The sequence below is a fragment of the Hemibagrus wyckioides genome, linkage group LG29 (genome assembly GCF_019097595.1).
Source record: "Hemibagrus wyckioides isolate EC202008001 linkage group LG29, SWU_Hwy_1.0, whole genome shotgun sequence".
In the NCBI taxonomy this organism is placed as follows: domain Eukaryota; kingdom Metazoa; phylum Chordata; class Actinopteri; order Siluriformes; family Bagridae; genus Hemibagrus; species Hemibagrus wyckioides.
In genome coordinates, this window is record NC_080738.1 from 16,669,034 (window position 1) to 16,690,301 (window position 21,268).

Genomic DNA, 21,268 nt, shown 5'->3' on the forward strand with positions numbered 1-21,268 from the left:
TCTATTAAACAGCCAGGAGCGCTACAGAAATTCATTAGAAATAATATTTACATTTTTGGTTCAAAGAGGGTTTTTATTACATCGTTGAAAAAAACTATGTTAATTATGGTGTGTGTGTGTGTGTGTGTGTGTTGCAGAGAAGAGAAAAGCGAGCAGTTGCTGGACTGCAGACAGGAGCTGGAGAACCTGGAGAAAGAGCTGAAGAGAATCCAGCAGGAGGTGAAAACGCCATACACACACACACACACGCACACACTCTCACTCACTCACTCACTCACTCTCTGGATCATCATTAACACATGCACACACACCTGAAGAACACAAAAAACAATCACTAACACCAAAATAAGAGAATTTATAGACCTACCACTTTCTGTAAATGAGTCCAGTCCACAGAACAACTTTAAGATCAAAGCTGATTTTAATTTGTTAATATTAAATTAAATAATTTAATTATTACTTATATTTTATGTTTTAGTTTTGCATTTTTATTTATATTATATTATTTTTATTTTCTAATCTAGTTTTACATTTTTATTTAAATTATTTTTTTATATTTTATATTCTAGTTTTGCATTTTTATTTTAATTATTTCTTATATTTTATATTCTAGTTTTACATTTTTATTTTAATTATATGTTTTATTTTATATTCTAGTTTTACATTTTTATTTTAATTATTTCTTATATTTTATATTCTAGTTTTACATTTTTATTTAAATTATATTTCTTTTATTTTATATTCTAGTTTTACATTTTTATTTTAGTTATATTTTTTATTTTATATTCTAGTTTTACATTTTTATTTGAATTATATTTCTTTTATTTTATATTCTAGTTTTACATTTTTATTTATATTATATTATTTTTATTTTCTAATCTAGTTTTACATTTTTATTTATATTATATTTATTTTATTTTATGTTCTAGTTTTACATTTTTATTTATATTATATTTATTTTATTTTATATTCTAGTTTTACATTTTTATTTGAATTATTTCTTATATTTTATATTCTAGTGTTCTGATAAAAAAATTTAACCCCCAAAACATCAATCATGAAGCCCAGAAGCTCTGAAACCCTAAATAAATAATTTAAACAATTCATTTTTTAAGAAATAATTGCTGAATTGTTTTAGCCTGGTATTGCTGATTATATAAGAGTCTACTTTGTACGTCTAGACCTAATTTTCTTCCAGAACATTCCTTATCTTGCACTGATTTACGTAAACAGAACACATATCTTTAAATATGATCAACATTCATTGGTTTATTATATTATTTTATGACACCTGCATGATTTTCACTACACTCTGGAGGACACACACCGTGCTGCATGTTATCGAGGTTTTAGTCTCAGGACTAAGACCTAAGTGTGTAGTGTGTTGTAAATGATTTAGAAAGCAAACATCTGCTCAGAAACTCGAGCTAGAAGTCAAAGCTTGAAGTGCTTGAGAATCACAATCCCTGTTCTGTTGGGTTCAGAACCTGCAGCTGCTGTCTGAAGCGCGCTCGGCGAGGGCGTACCGCGACGAGCTGGACGCTCTGAGGGAGAAGGCCATCCGAGTGGACAAGCTGGAGAGCGAAGTGAGCCGTTACAAAGAACGACTCCACGACATTGAGTTTTACAAAGCCAGAGTCGAGGTAATGAACACAACACCGACACAGAGACACGGTAGATCGGATCAGACCGAAGTTCTGAATATACCCTGAATACGTCACACAGGAGCTGAAAGAGGACAATCAGATCCTGCTGGAGACCAAGAGCATGTTGGAGGACCAGCTGGAAGGCTCCAGAGCTCGTTCAGATAAACTACACGAGCTGGAGAAGGAGAATCTGCAGTTCAAAGCCAAAATCCACGACATGGAGATGGTACGAGGTTTATATGAAGATTCTCTTCAGATTTCTCTAAACCAAGGGATGGGTTTGAATTAGATCTTTTCTGTGTGTGTGTGTGCGTGTGTGTGTGTGTGTGTGTGTTTGTGTGTGTGTGTTAGGAGCGAGACATGGACAGGAAGCGTATCGAGGAGCTGCTGGAGGAGAACCTGACCCTGGAGATGGCTCAGAAGCAGAGCATGGACGAGTCTCTGCACCTGGGATGGGAGCTGGAGCAGCTTTCCAAAACCACACCCGAGGTCACCGAGGGTACGAGGGTTCCTCCGATTTTTTTAACTATAACATTTCAGAACATTCTATCCATTTTATACCACAGCGATGTTTTATCCTCCAGCCTGACTGGTCAGAAGGTTGAACGCGTTTCCATAGTAACGTCTCTGTAGTAACAGCTTTTTCACGACCGAACAATTCCCAGCACACGCTTCATATAAACTGATGTGTAATGGGTGATATGGAGACGTTTGTGGAAGGAGTCTCCAGTGTTAGAGATTTGTAACAATCGGTTTTCCATCATCTTCAGGACGGAGGATTTGGCGTAACATGACATAAGCGAGAAGTTCCGTTGACGTTCCACGACTTTCAGTTGAACTAATAGTGGATATTGTGTCATTATTCATTGATAAATAAATCATTAATATTCATTAATAAATCATGAATTGTAATCAATGTCAAATTGCTGTGGTATAAAAGGAATAAAATATTCAGCAAGCAGTTTTATTAGCGGTGCACTTTTACTGTCTGCTAGCAAACTTCTAGAAACAACGTTTGCTTGATAATTAATGGCTGGATATTAGCGTTTGATGAAGCTGCTCTCAGTCAAACCCTGACGTCAGATAGATGGATCTTCAGGCTTGATATTTCACTCAGTCTTATGTATATATATATATATATTTGTTTTTTTCCACAGTTCCTCAGAAGTCTCTGGGCCACGAGGTGAATGAACTGACCTCCAGTCGCCTCCTGAAGCTGGAGATGGAGAACCAGGCGCTGCTGAAGACGGTGGAGGAGCTGAAGGGGCGCGGCCAGGCAGAGACACGCCTCCTGAAGGCTGAAAAGGAGAACCAGAGACTCAGCCAGAAGGTTAGATTAGAGTCACGGTGGTTAATAACAAAAATTAAAAAATTAAATGTAATAAAATTTTAATAAATTCAATAAAATGCTAATAAATATAATAATAATAATAATAAAAATCTAAGGAGGAGCAAGGTGTACAGAAGAGCTGAGCATTTTGTAGAATAAAATGCAATACTTTACCAGACATTCAGTGTGTCAGAGCTCTAACAGTATCGGGTTCGAGTGTGATGGGATTCAGCTTCATCCTGCTGCATGACGCCGTGTAATTACGCCCCTTTGAGTTTATTTAAAGAAGTAAAAACGTGTTTAAGCGCCACTGTTTCTTCTCTTGAGTGACAGTGCAGACACGCTCGGCCCCTCCCTGTCCCGTCCCCAACAAACCAGTGCCAGAGAAAAGGGTGTAAAGGTGTTAATTATCCCTGTCGGATTCACCCCTCCGGAGTCGAAAGAGAATCCGAAAAGCCCACAGCTGCACTCCTGGTTACAGATGTGAGGAACACAAAGGCTGTGAGATTATTATAGTGACAATGTGGTCTGTCTGTGCAGCTGGAGCAGCTGGAGAATGAGGCGCAGTCGGACAGGGAGAGTCTGCGCAGTGCCGAGAACCTGAGCTCGGACCTGATGAAGGAGAAAGCTCAGCTGCAGAAAACGATGGAGACTCTGAAGGAGAACCTGGAGAGACAGGTACACCAAATAAAAACCACATCCTTTTATTTATTTATTTGTTTATTTATTTATTTTTAAACATGATAACTCCTGGAAAAAATATGAGTTGCTAGGAGACAGTAATATCTCCTCCACCTACAGCATCAGCGCTTCACCTTCACGCTCTGGTGGGGTAAATTTATAACATCCGTGTTTCAAGGAAACCTGTTTATACCTAAAGACTAGTTTTCCAGGAATGAGAAAATAAATATTTCCCTGGAATGTTAGCCAGGTTCTGGGAAAACTTGTGATGTTTGTGTTGGATAGTATTACATGTTCATGTAGATCCTCAGATTTGGAGGAAGAAGTGTGAATAAATATGTGAGTTTGTTTGACTTTTGGTTTTTAAATAGGAAATTCTATAAATGGACCTAGCAAAGTAGCTAGCCTAGCCAGAATTCCTGTAATGTTCCTTGAAATTCTACCAGGTTTCTTGATGAAAATTTTGGCTTGTATGAGGAACAAATTGTTTAAAACTTAAGCAGATGTGAATTGTTTACTCTTTCTGAATCTGTTTATTAATGCTCAGGTGAAGGGGCTTGAGCAGGAGAACCAGCACTTGAACCAGACTGTCACGTCCCTCAGGCAGCGCTCTCAGGTCAGCGCCGAAGCCAGGGTCAAAGACATAGAGAAGGAGAATCGCGTCCTCCACGAGTCTATCAAAGAGACCAGCGGGAAGCTCAACAAGCTCGAGTTCGAGCGCAAGCAGCTCCGTAAAGACCTGGCGTTCTACCAGGAGAAAGGCGAGAAGGCGGAGGAGCTGGAGACGGAGGTCCAGCGCTTGGAGTGTGAGAACGAGGGCCTGCAGAAACGTGTAGCGAGTCTGGGGATCACCTGCGAGAAGGTGGACGCCTTGGAAAAGGAGAACGCTGAACTGGAGGCAGAGAGCAGAAGGTTGAAGAAGAAGATTGATGGGTTGAGGAACGCATCCCTGCAGCTGGAAGCGTTGGAGAAGGAGAACACCCAGCTGGAGGAGGAGAACCTGGAACTGAGGCGTACAGCCGAGAGCCTGAGATCCGCAGGAGCCAAAGCCTCTCGTCTGGAGCAGGAGAACCGAGAGCTGGAAAGCGAGAAGAATCAGATGCAAAGAAACCTGGAGCTGCTGAAAGCTTCATCCAAGAAAACCGAACGCCTGGAGCTCAGCAACCAAGGTCTGGACTCAGAGAACCAGCGGCTCCAGAAGGCCCTGGAGAACAGTGGGCGAAAAATCCAACAGCTGGAAGGAGAGCTTCGAGACCTGGAGACCGAGAACCAGAGCCTGCAGAGGAGCCTGGAGGAGCTGAAGATCTCCAGCAAGCGTCTGGAGCAGCTGGAACAAGAGAACAAAGTGCTGGAGCAGGAGAGCTCACAGCTGGAGAAAGACAAGAAGCAGCTGGAGAAGGAGAACAAGCGGCTGAGGCAGCAGGCTGAGATCAGAGACTCCAAACTGGACGAGGACGGTCAGAGGATCTCGCAGCTGGAGAAGGAAAACCGTGCGATGAGCAAGGAAGTGAGCAGCCTGCACGATTCCTACAACCGTGTCAAAGATCTCGAGAGGGACAACAAGGAGCTGGTGAAGCAGGCCACCATCGACAAGAAGACACTGGCCACACTCAGAGAGGTATGTGGTCTACACAATCTAATAACTCTGACCGTGGGGACGTTGGGCTTTGGGAAGTAGAGTCCAGTGTCAGTACTTTGTTCTGGTAGGAATATCCCTTTCCGAAATATTCCGTCATTCAGTTCTAATCAGGATGTTTTACATTATTTATTGACTTTTTTTATTTTATTCTACACCATAACACACCTTACATCATGGTATTGATCTCTGTATTGATGTCACTCCTCATTTCCCTCAGTTTCAGGGCATGTGCATGCTTTAACAGGAGCAGCATCGATGCTGTGGTCAGAAATGTTTACATATAATTTTACCTTCACTTCTCATGCCTGCCCATTACCTCCGGTCAATGAAGTATGAGTTTTCACGTTAATGCAGCGTGTCTTGGTTTCTGCTGGACGATGTCCTGATGTTGACCCCGTTTCATAATTTAGGAGCTGGTGAGCGAGAAACTGAAGAGTCAGCAGACGAATAACGACCTGGAGAAACTGACTCACGAGCTGGAGAAGATGGGCCTGAATAAAGAAGGACTGCTGCATGATGAACAGAGCTCTGCTGCAAGGTGACACACACACACACACAAACACACACACACACAATACACAACCATTTCCAAGATTCTTACCTCACCCTGGCTTCCTGGTGACTTCCTGGTGCATCAACATTCCTCCTAAAGGATTTCACAAGGCAGTTGAATGGAAATGACGCCCTTTTGCACTTTCTTAATGTCTTTCGCAAGCCACTTTCGCAATATTTTGTCCACGCAATTTGTACCATTGAGAACGGCGCCATAACGATGCCAAGAGATTTCACCTCACTCTCACATGACCGTACGTCAGCCAATCAGAGACGAGCTGGTACAGGGCTACGCTCGTCTTCGTCAATATCGACCAAGATGGTTGTTACTCACATCTCAGAGCTGTTTAATTAAGCTTTAATAATCTATAAATAAAGCTCACAGCGATCCTCAGGTCAATAGGTATACTGGAAAAGAGGGCGGAGCCTGAAAAATGTCATAGTCATGTATATTTTGTTCAGATTGTTTAGACTCTCTCTATATCCTGTGCATTAAATACATAAATAAAGTGTAAAAAGTTTAGAAAGCTCTGGTTTTTCCAGGTTCAAGCTGCTGGAGTCGAGGCTGGAGTCCACGCTGAAGTCGTCTCTGGAGATTAAAGAGGAGAAGATCGCCGCCCTGGAGGCCAGACTGCAGGAGTCGTCCAACCTGAACCAGCAGCTCCGGCAGGAACTCAAAACAGTGCGAACTCTTCAGCTTTCACCTCAAACACTTTCAACATAATTATCTCAGGAGGAACGAATAATTATGACCTGAACCCTCTCTACCCCCATCAGGTGAAGAAGAACTACGAGGCTCTTCGTCAGAGGGAAGAGGAGGAGCGCATGGTGCACAGCTCGCCCTCTAGAGGAGGGGAGGACTCGCAGAGCGTCAGTAAGTGGGAGAAGGAGAGTCACGAAGCCACTCGAGAGCTGCTGAAGGTTAAAGATCGACTCATAGAGGTGGAGAGGAACGTAAGTGAACACTGCTAGCGTATACAGACATGTCAGGTATCGTCCTGCTGATTAAAGGTACGGTCAGTGCTCAAATAATTCGCAGGCGTTACCAAATCGTTAGCAGACTCTTCTGAATCATTCCCAGGTGCTTCTGAATCATTTGCATATCCTACTGAATCATTCACAGACTCTTGAGAATCATTCATTTGCAGAGGTTTCTAAATCATTGGTCAGTGTTTTCAAATCATTCATAGACGCTACTGAATCATTTGCAGGCACTACTGAATCATTTGCAGAAAATATTGATTCATTCGCAGACGCTATTGGTTCATTTGCAAATGCGTTTGATTCATTCACAGACACTAGTGAATCATTCGCAGGAGCTACTGAATCATTTGCAGACACTACTGAATCATTCATAGACACTTCTGAGTCATTTGCAGACACTACTGAATCATTTGTAGTCACTACTGAATCATTTGCAGACACTATTGAAATATTTGCAGACACTATTGAGTCATTTGCAGATGCTACTGAATCATCTGCAGACGCTAATGACTCACTCGCAGACACTACTGAATCATTCAGTGATGCTTCTGTATCACTCGCAGACGTTTCCGAATCATTTGAAGAAGCTTCTGCTTAATTTGCGGACATTTCCGAATCATTTGCAATAGCTTTAGAATAATTAACAGATATTTCAGAATAACGCTCTGATGCTCTGTGGTGATTTCAAGTGATTCAGTTTATTCGGTTCAGTTTCTGATGAATTCACTGAATCATTTGCTGATGTTTTTTCTAATAAATATATATATATATTTCCTATAAATTAGAGAGACCAAGCCATCATTTTATAGCACAAACGATTTTGTGTTTTTCTTTATTTCCCAGAATGCCACTCTTCAGGCGGAGAAGCAGGCGCTGCGTACGCAGCTGAAGCAGCTGGAGACTCAGAGCAGTAACCTCCAGGCTCAGATCCTGGCTCTACAGAGGCAGGCTGCCTCGCTGCAGGAGAACAACACCACACTGCAGACTCAGAACGCTAAACTCCAGGTCACTAAACACTCTCTGTCTCTGTTCTGTCCAAACCACAGCACAGACTCTTCTCAATTCAATCAATCAATAAGTAAATCAATCAATAAATAAATAAATCATTAAACTAAATTTAGCCAAAAAAAAAAAATCATTAAACTAAATTCAGTAAGTAAGTAAATAAATAAATAAATAATCTAAATTCAGTAAATAAATAAATAAATAAACTAAATTCAGTAAAAAAAATAAAATGAAGCATTAAACTAAATTCAGTAAATAAATAAATAAACAATTAAACTTAAATAAATAAATAAATAAATAAATAAATAAAATAAATTCATTAAATAAAAATAAATAAATACATTTATCATTCATTAAACAAAATTCAGTCAATTAAAAAAAACTAAATAAATGAACAAATCATTGATTAAAATAAACTCAGTAAATAAATAAATAGATCATTCATTAAATTAAATTCAATAAATAAATAAATAAATAAATAAACTAAATTCAGTAAATAAAAATAAATAAATAAATTTATCATTCATTAAACAAAATTCCGACAATTAAAAAAAATTAAATAAATAAACAAATCATTGATTTAAAATAAATTCAGTAAATAAATAAATAGATCATTCATTAAACTAAATTCAATAAATAAATAAATATATAAATATAAATCTCTGTGTAATTGCTGCTGGTTTAAAGTCAGGAGTGTTGAATGAATTTAAAAAGAAGAGTCTTTTCCACAGGATTGAGATCAGACAGCAGATTAAGTCTAATGTGGGTCAGTGGGAACCCGGACCTCAGCTCCACGTGTGTTTACGGCTCGCTTTCAGGATCCTCGCAGGAAGAAAAGCTCTGTTTTTGTCATGATCAGATTAAGTCACAGACGGTATGACCTACAGCGGCTCGGCCCGGGGTTTCTGGACATACGGATTATCCGTGTGATCGTTTTACTCTGGACAATTAAAAAACAAATAAATCTGGATCAGTTCACTGCTACAGAATAATTCACTGTGACCACTAAAGAAATTGCTGCTGTTACAGAAGAGTTAATTGTATTTAGCTGTTATAGTTAAACAGTGATTTGCTGCTTTTACCGAATAATTCACTGAAATGACCAAAATTCCTTGAGAAATGTCTTCTGTAACCCAAAAATCTACTGCTGTTAGATTTCACCGTCGTTATCGGACAGTTTGTTGGAATTTCTGAATAATTCACAGAAATGTCCTTTAATAATTTGCAGACAAATAATTATAAAAAGTTTCTGAAATTATTTACTGGAGTTTTCAAAATAATCAGCCAGAATTTCCGAAATAATTCCCAGATGGTTCTGAATAATTTGGAGACACATCTGAAATAATTGGCTGAAGTTTCTGAATAATTCACAGAAATTTCTAAAAAGAAAATTAGCAAAAATTTCAGAATTCATTTGCAGACATTTCTAAATAATTCACAGATGTGTACGAAATACTCGGCACATGTTTCCAAAATTATTTGCAGACATTTCCGAGATAAATTGCAGAAAATTTCGAAATAATTTGCTGAAATTTTCAAAGTAATTTGCAGACATTTCTGAAATAATTTGCTGAAGTTTCTGAATAATTCACAGAAATTTAAGAACATTTCAAAATTCATTTGCAGACATTTCTGAAATAATTCGCTAAAGTTTCTGAATAATTCGCTAAAGTTTCTGAATAATTTGCTGTTGTTGATGATTTTTCTAATGTTACTAAATAATTCATTAACTAACCAAATAATTTAGTTTTCTGCCTTTAATGAATAATTACCTAAACTTTCTGAATCATTCTCTATAGATTATTCTGCTGCAGTTTTTGGGGAAATAAAACGACGCGCTGTTGATTTTAATGTCACAGAATTCTGCCTTGCCTGATGTCAGTAGAAAGCTAACGTCATTAGCGTCTCTCCTCAGGTGGAGAACTCGACGCTGAACTCTCAGAGCGCGGCGCTAGTAGCCCAGAACGCTCAGCTGCAGAGCCAGCAGTGTAGCGCCGAGAGCGAGCGGGACGGCGCGGTGCGGGAACGCGAGGACCTGCGGTCCACCTACGAGCTGCTGCTCAGGGACCACGAGAAGCTCGCGGCTCTGCACGAGCGCCAGGCGGCCGAGTACGAAGCTCTGATCGGAAAACACGGGGGTCTGAAGAGCGCACACAAGAACCTGGAAGTGCAGCACCGAGACCTGGAGGACAGGTGAGAACACCAGAGCGCTAATTAGGACATAAAATGTTCAGCTTTTAATGCTGAATAAAATATTCCTGAATACGTCTTGTGGTGTGTTCAGATACAACCAGCTGCTGAAGCAGAAGGCACAGCTGGAGGAGCTGGAGAAGGTTTTGAAAGCCGAGCAGGAGAAGATGTTGTCGGAGAACCAGAGGCACCAGGCCACAGCGGCCGAGTATCACAAACTGAAAGAGGAAAACGACAAGTGTGTGATTTCCAGCAGCATCCTGAAAAATTGTTGTTTGTTTGTTTGTTTATTTTAGAAACTTTATTTCTCCTGAAAGAAATCAACAAGCCTCATTATGCGTAACACCTTTATTAAATCAGAAAACTTTATTTAATCAGGTTTTTCAATTAAAAATCTATTTATAGGAGGATCCGAATTTTTTTTTATCCACATTTATCTCAGGATTAATGTGAATATGAATGTAATGTAATTGATGTACTACATGTACTGTAGGTTTCTTTATGTGCGTTGTGAATAATGTTAATCATGTGACTTCTGTTTCAAGAAAATCTCCTTGTTAATGGCGGACATTAGCGAAGAATTTGCTGTTGCTGAATAACGTATTGAGGTTATAATCATTGGAAAATTCTTAATTAAATTATTACTACACTAAAATTGCCGGAAAGTATATTTTAATTGAGTGAATTTCACCTTATTTACTAACAAAATTCACTGAAATAATCCCGTTTTTAATGGCGGACGTTAGCGAAGAATTTGGTCTTGTTGCTGAATAACGTATTGACGTTATAGAAGATAATAATTGAATAATTCTTAAATAAATAATTAAATAATTCTCTAAAATTACCAGACACATTCACTTAATTTATTTTTAAAAAAAACAGCAGTCAAATATAAGAAGACGTCTCTTGTAACATTTTGTTCTCCGTCTTCCTCCTAAGGTTGAACACTACATACCAACAGCTGCTGAGAGATAACGAGGGCCTGCAAGCTGACCACAAGAACCTGAAGAGCCAGCTGAATGCCGCTAAACTGGAGCAGACGCGCCTGGAGGCCGAGTTCTCCAAGCTGAAGGAGCAGTACCAACAGCTGGATATCACCTCCACTAAACTCACCAACCAGTGTGAGGTACATCCCCCCATTCCCGCACGCTCCGGTCGTTACTCACGGACCTTTTCTCTTTGTGATGTCCGGCTCTAATTTCACACCCTGAGAGAAAATCCGTCATCCGAACTCCGTCAGCCTGCTGCTGGGAACTACATCACGATGTTAAATGGGAGCCGGCTGTTGAGTTCAGAGTCGTCTCTTTGTCTCGCGGTGTGATTTATTTCTCCCAGACGGAGGTAGAGTCTTTTCTTCAGGAACGCAGGAACTCATCACGGCCTCCAGCAGGGACATGTGACGTGTTCAGTGTCCAGTTACCTCACTGCTGACCTCAAAAATACTGATTTACTGCATGTCTGTCTCTGAAAAAACATATTACAAGATATTGCTTGTATTTCACTTCATCCTCCTCCTCCTCTTCCTCCTCCTTCTCCTCCTCCACTTCCTCCTCCTTCTCCTCCTCCACCTCCTCCTCCTCCTTCACCTCCTCCTCCTCTTCCTCATCCTTCACCTCCTCCTTCTCCTCCTCCACCACCTCCTCCTCCTTCACCTCCTCCTTTTCTTCCTCCTCCTCCTCCTCCTCCTCCTCCTCTTCCTTCTCCTCATCCTCCACCTCCTCCTCCTCTTCTTCCTCCTCCACCTCCTCCTCCTTCACCTCCTCCACCTCCTCCTCCTTCACCTCATCCTCCTCCTTCACCTCCTCCTCCTTCACCTCTTCCTCCTCCTTCTCTTCCTCCTCCTCCTCCTCCTCTTCCTTCTCTTCCTCCTCCTCCTCCTCCTCTTCCTTCTCTTCCTCCTCCTCCTCCTCCTCCTCCTCCTCTTCCTTCTCTTCCTCCTCCTCCTCCTCCTCCTCCTTCACCTTCTCCTTCTCCTTCTCCTTGTCTCTCCTTGGTCTGACCCAGTCCCGTATTTACTGTGTGTGTGTGTGTGTGTGTGTGTGTGTGTGTGTGTGTGTGTGTGTGTGTGTGTGTGTGTAGTTGCTGAGCCAGCTGAAAGGGAATCTGGAGGAGGAGAACCGACACCTGCTGGACCAGATCCAGACCCTGATGCTGCAGAACCGGACCCTGCTGGAGCAGACCATGGAGAGCAAAGACCTCTTCCACGTGGAGCAGAGACAGTACATGTGGGTCATCAGTGTTCATCACAGAGCCGCTTACACACGGGGAAGAACACACACTCGGAGCTCATGCTGTCACAGGGAACTAATCAGTGATGGAGCAGAGTTCCTCTTCCTGGAGTGTTTGATTCCTCCTTTTTAACATTTTTTATCGGTTTATTGTTGTTTAATGTCATGGAGCATCTAAGAACAAGTTAGTTCCTGTCCTCAGTTATGTTATAGCAGCTGTAAACACTCTGTTTATAACAGAAACCTCTTGTTGTTTATAACACGTTTATCTGAAGCGTCTGCTGTCTTGGTGAGCTTGTTACCGTGGAAATGATAACGTCTCACCAGAACGTTAACATAAACCTGTCAGAAAATCGGTTTTTCAATCGGATTCTCTTGTCTTTCAGAGACAAACTAAACGAGCTGAGGAGACAGAAGGAGAAGTTAGAGGAGAAGATCATGGATCAGTACAAATTCTACGACCCCTCACCCCCCAGGAGGTCTGTTTTTGTTTTTGTTTTTGTTTTCGTTTCTGGAAACCCTGACCGTTAGCGCCTGAGGATCGACGAGGCTTTCTGCTCTTTTCTGACAGAAGGGGAAACTGGATCACGCTGAAGATGAAGAAGCTGATCAAGCCCAAGAGCCGCGAGCGGATGCGGTCCCTCACCCTCACGCCGTGCCGCTCCGAGTCCAGCGATGGCTTCCTGGCGGCTCCTCACGACAGTCAGGACAGCTCGTCCATGGGCTCCGGGTCACTCGATGACCCTCTGAGTCAGAAGAGAAGCGGCAGTGAGTATGAGCTCTCAGGCTCGATGTTGATTGGCTCTTTAGCTTGTAGCTAATTTCCTGCATGTGGTCTGTCTCTCGGGGAAACGGCTCAGGATCATGCTTTAAAATTAATTTAAGCTGCGATTTAGACGGCTGTCTCGTCCCGGAGTTTCCGGAATATTCCCTCTTTCCTCTCAGATCGTTTCCTTGATGCTTCTAGCTGCAGTTTTAAGTTCTCGAGACTTGCTGCATGATGGCTGATGCTCACTTTTGGTTTCACTTGATTTGCTTGTTTGTTTGTTTCTCTCTCTCTCTCTCTCTCTCTCTCTCTGTGCTGAAAGGGAGGAGAGCACAGCACAGCAATGTGCAAGGTTCCTCCAATGGTATGCTTTAGCAGGGGTTCTAGCAGAAGCTTTCTGTCTCTCTCTCTCTCTCTCTCTCTCTCTCTCTCTCGGGGCGTCGTCATGGATACTGTGCATTTATATTAAAAGGTGCAATGTGACGTGAAAAGATCATAAACGTTATTAATTAGTAAAGAAAACAGAACTATAAAACCCCCACGCTTCACTTCCCGAATTCCTGAATTGCACCCTTTAATAATCATCTGTGTGTATATGTGTGTATATGTGTGTATATGTGTGTATATGTGTGTATATGTGTGTATATGTGTGTGTATGTGTGTGTATGTGTGTGTATGTGTGTGTATGTGTGTGTATGTGTGTGTGTGTGTGTGTGTGTGTTCATGTTTGTGGTGTTTTTTTTTTTTGTTTAGCCATCTCACAGTTTTACATGTGTAATTGTGCCATTATGCACATTTGACAGAAATATTGTCCGTGTGTGTGTGCACGTGTGTGTGTGTGTGTGTGTGCGTGTAGGTGTTTAACTATGGAATATAAGTGTGTGTGTGTGTGTGTGTGTTAACCTCACTATGTTCTCTCCCTCCTTTCTCCACCGCTCCTCCTCGGTCTCAGCACTGAAAAAGCTGCCCTTTATGAGGAACAGGTCCAAGGACAAAGACAAAGTGAAGGCCATCTACCGCCGCTCCATGTGTAAGAGTCCCGAGCTGACGACTCCTCTCTCTCCCGCCGTCTCTCTCTCTCACTCTCCATCTCTCTCTCTCCACCTCTCTCTCTGTCTCTCCCGCCGTCTCTCTCTCTCACTCTCCATCTCTCTCTCTCTCCACCTCATCCTCTGTCTCTCCCGCCGTCCCCCTCTCTCACTCTCCATCTCTCTCTCTCTCTCTCTCTCTCTCTCTCTCTCTCTCTCCACCTCTCTCTCTGTCTCTCCCGCTGTCTCTCTCTCTCTCTCACTCTCCATCTCTCTCTCTCCGCCTCTCTCTGTCTCTCCCGCTGTCTCTCTCACTCTCGCTCTCTCTCTCTCTCTCTCTCTCTCTCTCCACCTCTCTCTCTCTCCCACCGTCTCTCTCTCACTCTCTCTCTCTCTCTCTCACTCTCTCTCTCTCTCTCTCTCTCACTCTCCATCTCTCTCTCTCTGTCTCTCCTGCCATCTCTCATTCTCCGTCTCTCACTCCATCTCTTTCTCTCCATCTCTCTCTGTCTCTCTGTGTCTATCCTGCTGTCTCTCTCTTTGTCTCTCCCACTTTATCTCTCTCTCTCTCTCTCTCTCTCTCTCTCTCCGTCTCTATTTTATCGTTTCTCCGTCAGTTTGATCTCACCATCCTGAGTACTGATCCACAGGGCGATTCTGTCTGGTCTTCTCTTCAGTCTTAGATTAATGTCTTCATCTTGCTTGCAAAAAGATTAAATCTTTTGTGTTTAGTGCATCAGTATAATTAGTTCATTTGACTCCGCCCCTTTTTCTGCTTGTGATCTAAGAGTACAAAATTCAACAGCATGGATGATGGAAATGAAGTGGTGCTTGTCTGTCTGTCTGTCTGTCTGTCTGTCTGTCTGTCTGTCTGTCTGTCTGTCTCTATCTCACACACACACACACACACACACAGGGTCCTCCTCCTCACACAGAGCACCAGAAATGTCAGTGCTTTTACTCAAGCAACCAAAATTTGTTTTGTTTTATTTTTTTATGAAAAAGAAAACTATTGCTAAAATATTTTATTTTTAATTAAAATGAGAAATTATTAAGGATTATTTTTTATTATTATTCTTAATAATAATAATAATAATAATAATAATAATAATAATAATAATAATAATAATTATTATTATTATTATTATTATTTTACAGTATTTATAACACAAAATAAATATATAACACAAAATTATTTTATACTAAATAAAATAATTTAATTAAATCAAATTTATTCCTCATTAAGTGATGATGATAAATATAAGATTAATAACCATGTTTTGAGATTTATTTCATTTCTTGAAGCTTAAAATTGTCGTGTTTGGTTGTTCAGTAATTTTTGCTCATTTCAGCGTTTATTTCCAGACGTAAGTGAAATAATTTGTGAATAAAATGTTGGAATTTCTCATGATGCAGCTTCAAACTTTCCAGCCTCCAAAACTCCGGACATTTTTTCAACATTATAATCTGAATCTTTGACCACTGGCCAATCAGAAGGCTTAAAATTCCACATCACTGTTGTCCAGATCTTTGCTATGATCTATAAATCTGTAATAACACTTTTTTATTTTTGCATTTTGACTGTAAGAGTGTGGTCAGTTTTATTTATCCGTCCGTCCGAGGTCTCTGCATGTCGTCTCTATCTGTCCGTCCGAGGTCTCTGCTTCCTAACGCTTCTCTTCTGTCTCAGCGATGAATGATCTGCTGCAGTCCATGGCTCTGGCCGGCGCCGGTCAGTGGAGCGGCAGTACGGATCACCTGGAGGCCCCTGAGGACCCGGCATGTGCAGGAGGGAGCCAGAGAATGAAGGAGCTAGCGTACTCCACCACCGCCATCGACTACTCCACCCTCAGCAACAAGCACAAAGGTAGAGCTGCAGAACCTGGAGAACCTCTGTGTCCTGTCTAACTAGCCTAGCTTGGTAGCTGTGTTCTGTGTATTTTTACTTTTTATTACAGTTCACTCCGTCGTGTCTCCTCATATTCACACGCTAGCAAGGCTTTTTTTTAACTAGCGCTTCCTCTGTGTTTGTACTGAATCACTGGATACAGAGCTTAAAGGTTTATATATTCTGCAGATAACATCTCCTGTCTCTCTGTCTCACTCTCTATCTCTCTGTCTCAGTCTCCATCTCTCTGTCTCTCTCACTCTGTCTCTCTCTCTCCCTCTGTTTCACTCTCCATCTCTCTCTCTTACTCTCCATCTCTCTGTCTCAGTCTCCATCTCTCTGTCTCTCTCACTCTGTCTCTCTCTCTCCCTCTGTTTCACTCTCCATCTCTCTCTCTTACTCTCCATCTCTCTGTCTCAGTCTCCATCTCTCTGTCTCCCTTTCTCTCTGTCTCAGTCTCCATCTCTCTGTCTCTGTCTCTCTCTCTCTCTCTCTCTCTCTCTCTCTCTGTGTGTCACTCTCCATCTCTGTCTCTCTGTCTCCATCTCTCTGTCTCCCTTTCTCTCTGTCTCAGTTTCCATCTCTCTGTCTCTCTGTCTCTCTCTCTCTCTCTCTCTCTGTGTGTCACTCTCCATCTCTCTGTGTCTCTCTCTCTGTTTCATTCTCCATCTCTCTCTCTTACTTTCCATCTCTCTGTCTCACTTTCCGTCTCTCTCTCTCTCTCCCCCTACTTTTTTCCCAGCACTTTCTCTGTGTTTGAAGTTTGTACTTTGATAACCGAGTACAGCTCTTAAAGGTTTTTCTATACTGCAGATAACATCTCCTGTGAGGACGTCACTCCGACCTCTTCAGACGAGCAAAGTGCCGTCCGGAGCCAAGGTAAGAGGAAAACAAACCTGCACACATGCCACACCCTAAAACCTTCATCTTAATCCTAATCTCCAGAAAGATTTCAGTTTTCAGGAGTCCAGAGAGGGAATTTCAGGCTGTAGTGTTTATACAGGACGAGTGTTGATGTGACCCATCATGTCATGGTTTTTAACAGACGGGTGCTGGTGTGTGTGTGTGTGTGTGTAGTTGTTCACACACTCAAGCATTTCCAGAAGAGAGTGAATAAATTGTGTGATGTCACAGTGAAAGTCGTGCATGTAACATGTTCGGACACTTGGACCGGACGTGGACATGGGGGTTGAGACAGGATTCGGGGCTGATGAGTGTGTGTGTGGTGTTAGAGTTTGTGTGTAAATGTGCAGGACTGCTGCTCTCTCTCTCTCTCTCTCTCTCTCTCTCTCCCCTACATCCTGTTTTATCCTCCAGTGTCCATCATATGCTTGACTGCCCCTCGTCACGTCTCTGGAAGATCAGACGCCATGTTCACTCTCTCTTCTGATCTATAATCTTTTTTCTCTCCATTTTGGGTAGTTGGGAAAAGGTTTCTCTTTTTTGTCAGTGGGTAAATGTGTGTGTGTGTGTGTGTGTGTGTGGTTCATCAGAAGAAGAAATGTCAGTGAATGATTTTATCTGGACTGTAGTGTATGAGTAAAGGAGTCCTGGTGCACTTTGGTGTCTCTTGATGGATTTCATTTCAGCTGAAATGGTTGCAGCTTGTCTTCTTTTCTGCGATACTGAAATGGTGGACCGAGTATTAACTCCTTTTACCAGTTACACTGGATTTAAAGGACGTTTTCAGTCAGTATAAAGAAATGAATGATGTTCGGGCTGATCTAAAACGAGTCTGTCGGCTTTCAGTGTGTTTTAGTCGTGTGTTTTTTCCCTCTGTTGGAGAACCTTACACAGAATGTTACTGGTTGAAGATGAAATCTGAGCTACTTCTGAGATGAACAAGCACTTGGAGAACATCTCAGAGAGCAGGAATGGGTTTGAGATCAACATTTACTTTGAAGATACAAACATTTCTGTGGGGAAAAATGTTATGAAAATATCACCTCTAGTATTCTAGAGAAAAACAGATATCCTTCTGAAACACGACAAATTCTTAAAGTTCTGAGTGTCTACTTTCATCTGAGCTTCATATTAACCTCCACTGTGGAGTGAAACATGATAAAGACACTCAATCATCAACATGGACACAACAACAACAGGAGGAAACTCAGTTTATTGCTCTCTTTCTTTGCTTTTGTTTGTCCAGTGGTAATGTAGTGGATCAGCCGAGACACGTTTAGTCTCTACTTCCTAAGTGACACTATTAGACTGTTTTTCTAGAAGGAATTCCAAAAAGAAAAGACAACACAAACATTAATGCCAAGACACGCCTCAGGCAATACAGAGAACGTCTGGAGATCAGACTCGTAACTCCAGCATCAGCCTCGTAACTTCAGCACCAGCCTCTCAGCTCCAGCATCAGCCTCGTAACTCCGGCATCAGCCTCGTAGCTCTGGCATCAGCCTCGTAGCTCCGGCATCAGCCTCGTAACTTCAGCACCAGCCTCTCAGCTCCAGCATCAGCCTCTCAGCTCCAGCATCAGCCTCGTAGCTCTGGCATCAGCCTCGTAGCTCCGGCATCAGCCTCGTAGCTCCGGCATCAGCCTCTTAACTCCAGCGGGAAACTAAATGAAAGAAGCTTAAACACACTTCGGCTGGTTGATGGATTCCGTTTGGGATAAATCTACACGTTTCTGTTTAGTTCTATCAGAGGGAGTTGATTTCTGTGGTGTTGTGTGTCAGGTGCGGTGAATGGCAGCGTGAGCAGACCACACAGTGAGAGCAGTGGAGAGTTCAGCCTCAGTCTGGATGCAGAGGTTTGGTCAAGCGAGAGCAGTCCAGTGCAGAGAACATCTCAACACAGCCAGAGGAGGAGGAGCAGCTCTCACGCCAACGAGGTGCTCACACCTCACACGTCACGTCACACTTACATGTCACATTAACACGTCACACTATATTATTATTTATTTAATAAATTATTATTAAATAAATAATAATAATAATAATAATATTAGGACTTTTTATTTTATTAATTACATTTTAATTTAGAATTTAATTTGTATTTAATTTTAATTCATTGTCATTTTAATAAAATATACGTATCAAATTATTTAAAAAATATTATTTATTGTTGTATGTATAATTCTATATTTAAAAATATTTGTATACTTTATTCGTTTCTGTTGGATGAGCTAGAATAATATTTGACCTTTTTTTAATTCAGATTATTTGAATCATCCAGGCCAAGCACTGTTTTAAACTTGTCATTAATGACTGAAGAATTTGTGTAAATTAAATTAAAGGGTTTTGTTGTATGACTGATGAGATCAGATCTGTGTTTTGAGGCAGTTTTTATTCAGTGTATCTTTTCTTCAGCAAATTTTGAAAGTTTTCATTTCTAATGTATTTGGGGATCTGTGCTTCCTCCAGTCTGGCAGCCAGGACAACCTGAGCTCCGAGTCTCCACGTCTAACCAGAGCGTCCGATCCCGTGCAGAAGGAGCGCACCAAGGGGCGGGGAATCCTGCGGTCTGCCAGCGGAAAGGCCGCGCCCACTGAGCCCAAAGCGGGCCGACCGAGTCTGCGTAAGGCCGAGAGCACTCGTGTGAAAGGCTCCGGTCAGCCCAGGTTAGGCCTGAGCACTCAGGCAAAAGCAACCTCTGTGTGCGAGCGCCTGGACGCCTCGGCCTCTTCCGCCGGACTTCCTCGAGCCAGCAGCGTCATCTCCACGGCCGAGGGCAGCACGCGCCGCTCCAGCGTCCATGACATGCTGGCCAAGGACGCACGCGAGCCGGTCTCCGTGGATCCGTCGCCCTCGAAGAGTCAGGCCGCATCCAGTGAGTACCTAAAACCCCTGCCCAAATCGGCCAGCGTGCCCTGCGCCGGCCGCGTCCCGAACGCAGACGACTCTGAGCTGTCCACTCTGCAGGAGTTCTTAGGCCCCTCCTTCACCGTAGATTCAGTCTTCCTGGACTCCATCTTTAGTGAGCCAGCGTTTTCCAGCAGCACCAGGAACCAGGCCTTCCTCTCACTCAATACGTCGCTCGTTAGTAACATCAGCGGCCCGCCCCTCAAACCCAAACCCAATCACGCTCACAATCAGCCCAACGACGGCAAGGTAGACGGGCGGGGCCACGATAATAATCCTGACCAATCGGCTCCCTTGAGTTCAGAGGACAGCCAATCGCTGTGGTACGAATACGGCTGTGTGTAAGGTGTGGGACCGCGTGACCTCATTTCCTGTCTGGTGACGGTCGAGCACCTGCATGAACCCGTGCTTCCTTATCCATTTATTTGGCTTTTCTTTTCTTTTTTTTTTTTCTTTTCTGTGTTTTGTTTCTGCCTCATCACCGCACCCTCGCTCTCGCTCTCGCCCCGTCCCGCCTTTTGGTTCTGAGTGTGTACAAACCCTCTGTTGGACTCGTTGTTGAACGTCTGCATGCGTATTATGTCTTATGTGTTCCTTTATATTCAGATGTACAATAATCAGACTGCCATGATTATTATTATATCACAAAATGGAAAACTTTTTATTTTTATTTTTGAATCATTTCATCTTTCTTCTAATTTATATTGTAAGCTCTGCCTACATTTGCTTGTTCACAAAATCCCTCCCAAAAACCCTGATCTACTTTGATATTTAAATAAAGCAATTAGGCTTGTGGAGCATGTCCCATGATGCTCTTGTCTTATGGAGATTATTTAAAGCACTAACCCATGTCCACCTCCTGATTCTTCTAACCTGCTAGATTCCCTGGCTGTTTTTTATTCCAGGTTGTGATTTATTTATTAATTTATAATTTTTTCCGGAGCTTGGTATCTGGGACGGTGTTTATATAAATGGGTCTCAGACACAATCATTGCTGAATCACTGTGTGGCTTTTTCTCCCCCTCAACCCTGTGATCCCATTTTGATTGCTTCGGTCAAAACGAAGCAATGATTTCATTTCGTTCCCTGTTTTCCTTCACCGCTTGCTGTGCGATTGGGCTGTCCACTGAGGTTTCACCCACATTTCTCCAACGTTCTCTTAGCTGTAGCAACTATCCATCCATCGTCTATAGGCAGGGGTCCACCCTGGACAGGTCACCAGTCCATCACAGGGTCACACATATAGACAGACAACCACACACTCACTCCTATGAGCAATTTAGAATTACCAATCAACCTAATGTACATGTTTTTGGACTGTGGGAGGAAACCAGAGTACCCAGAGTAAACCCACACAGACACGGGGAGAACATGTAAACTCCACACAGAAAGACCCCTGCCTGGTCGAACCCAGGACCTTCTTGCTGTGAGGCAACAGTGCTAACCGCTAAGCCGCCGTGCTGCCCCAACTATCAAATAGATTTTATTTATTTTATTAAATTTTTTAAGGAGAAGGAAAGCT

General features: G+C 42.2%; 1 protein-coding gene across 3 annotated transcripts in view; it reads left to right on the plus strand.

Moving 5' to 3' along the window:
* LOC131349262 (girdin-like) overlaps positions 1 to 21,268 on the plus strand; it is a 54,480-nt gene that overhangs the window by 31,369 nt on the left and 1,843 nt on the right. Inside the window, exons 9-31 of one of the 3 annotated variants that reach the window (XM_058384803.1) lie at positions 138 to 219; positions 1,485 to 1,643; positions 1,726 to 1,872; positions 1,998 to 2,145; positions 2,804 to 2,976; positions 3,517 to 3,654; positions 4,205 to 5,275; positions 5,707 to 5,834; positions 6,392 to 6,530; positions 6,626 to 6,802; positions 7,676 to 7,837; positions 9,753 to 10,030; positions 10,122 to 10,265; positions 10,967 to 11,153; positions 12,107 to 12,252; positions 12,642 to 12,734; positions 12,827 to 13,023; positions 13,344 to 13,385; positions 13,974 to 14,051; positions 15,740 to 15,916; positions 16,751 to 16,816; positions 18,622 to 18,776; positions 19,309 to 19,714. In XM_058384803.1, coding sequence (XP_058240786.1) covers positions 138 to 219; positions 1,485 to 1,643; positions 1,726 to 1,872; positions 1,998 to 2,145; positions 2,804 to 2,976; positions 3,517 to 3,654; positions 4,205 to 5,275; positions 5,707 to 5,834; positions 6,392 to 6,530; positions 6,626 to 6,802; positions 7,676 to 7,837; positions 9,753 to 10,030; positions 10,122 to 10,265; positions 10,967 to 11,153; positions 12,107 to 12,252; positions 12,642 to 12,734; positions 12,827 to 13,023; positions 13,344 to 13,385; positions 13,974 to 14,051; positions 15,740 to 15,916; positions 16,751 to 16,816; positions 18,622 to 18,776; positions 19,309 to 19,714 — 4,493 coding nt within the window. Of the gene's footprint in view, positions 1 to 137; positions 220 to 1,484; positions 1,644 to 1,725; positions 1,873 to 1,997; positions 2,146 to 2,803; positions 2,977 to 3,516; positions 3,655 to 4,204; positions 5,276 to 5,706; positions 5,835 to 6,391; positions 6,531 to 6,625; positions 6,803 to 7,675; positions 7,838 to 9,752; positions 10,031 to 10,121; positions 10,266 to 10,966; positions 11,154 to 12,106; positions 12,253 to 12,641; positions 12,735 to 12,826; positions 13,024 to 13,343; positions 13,386 to 13,973; positions 14,052 to 15,739; positions 15,917 to 16,750; positions 16,817 to 18,621; positions 18,777 to 19,308; positions 20,549 to 21,268 lie in introns of those variants that run through there. The other 2 variants (XM_058384801.1, XM_058384802.1) reach the window with 2 other exon arrangements.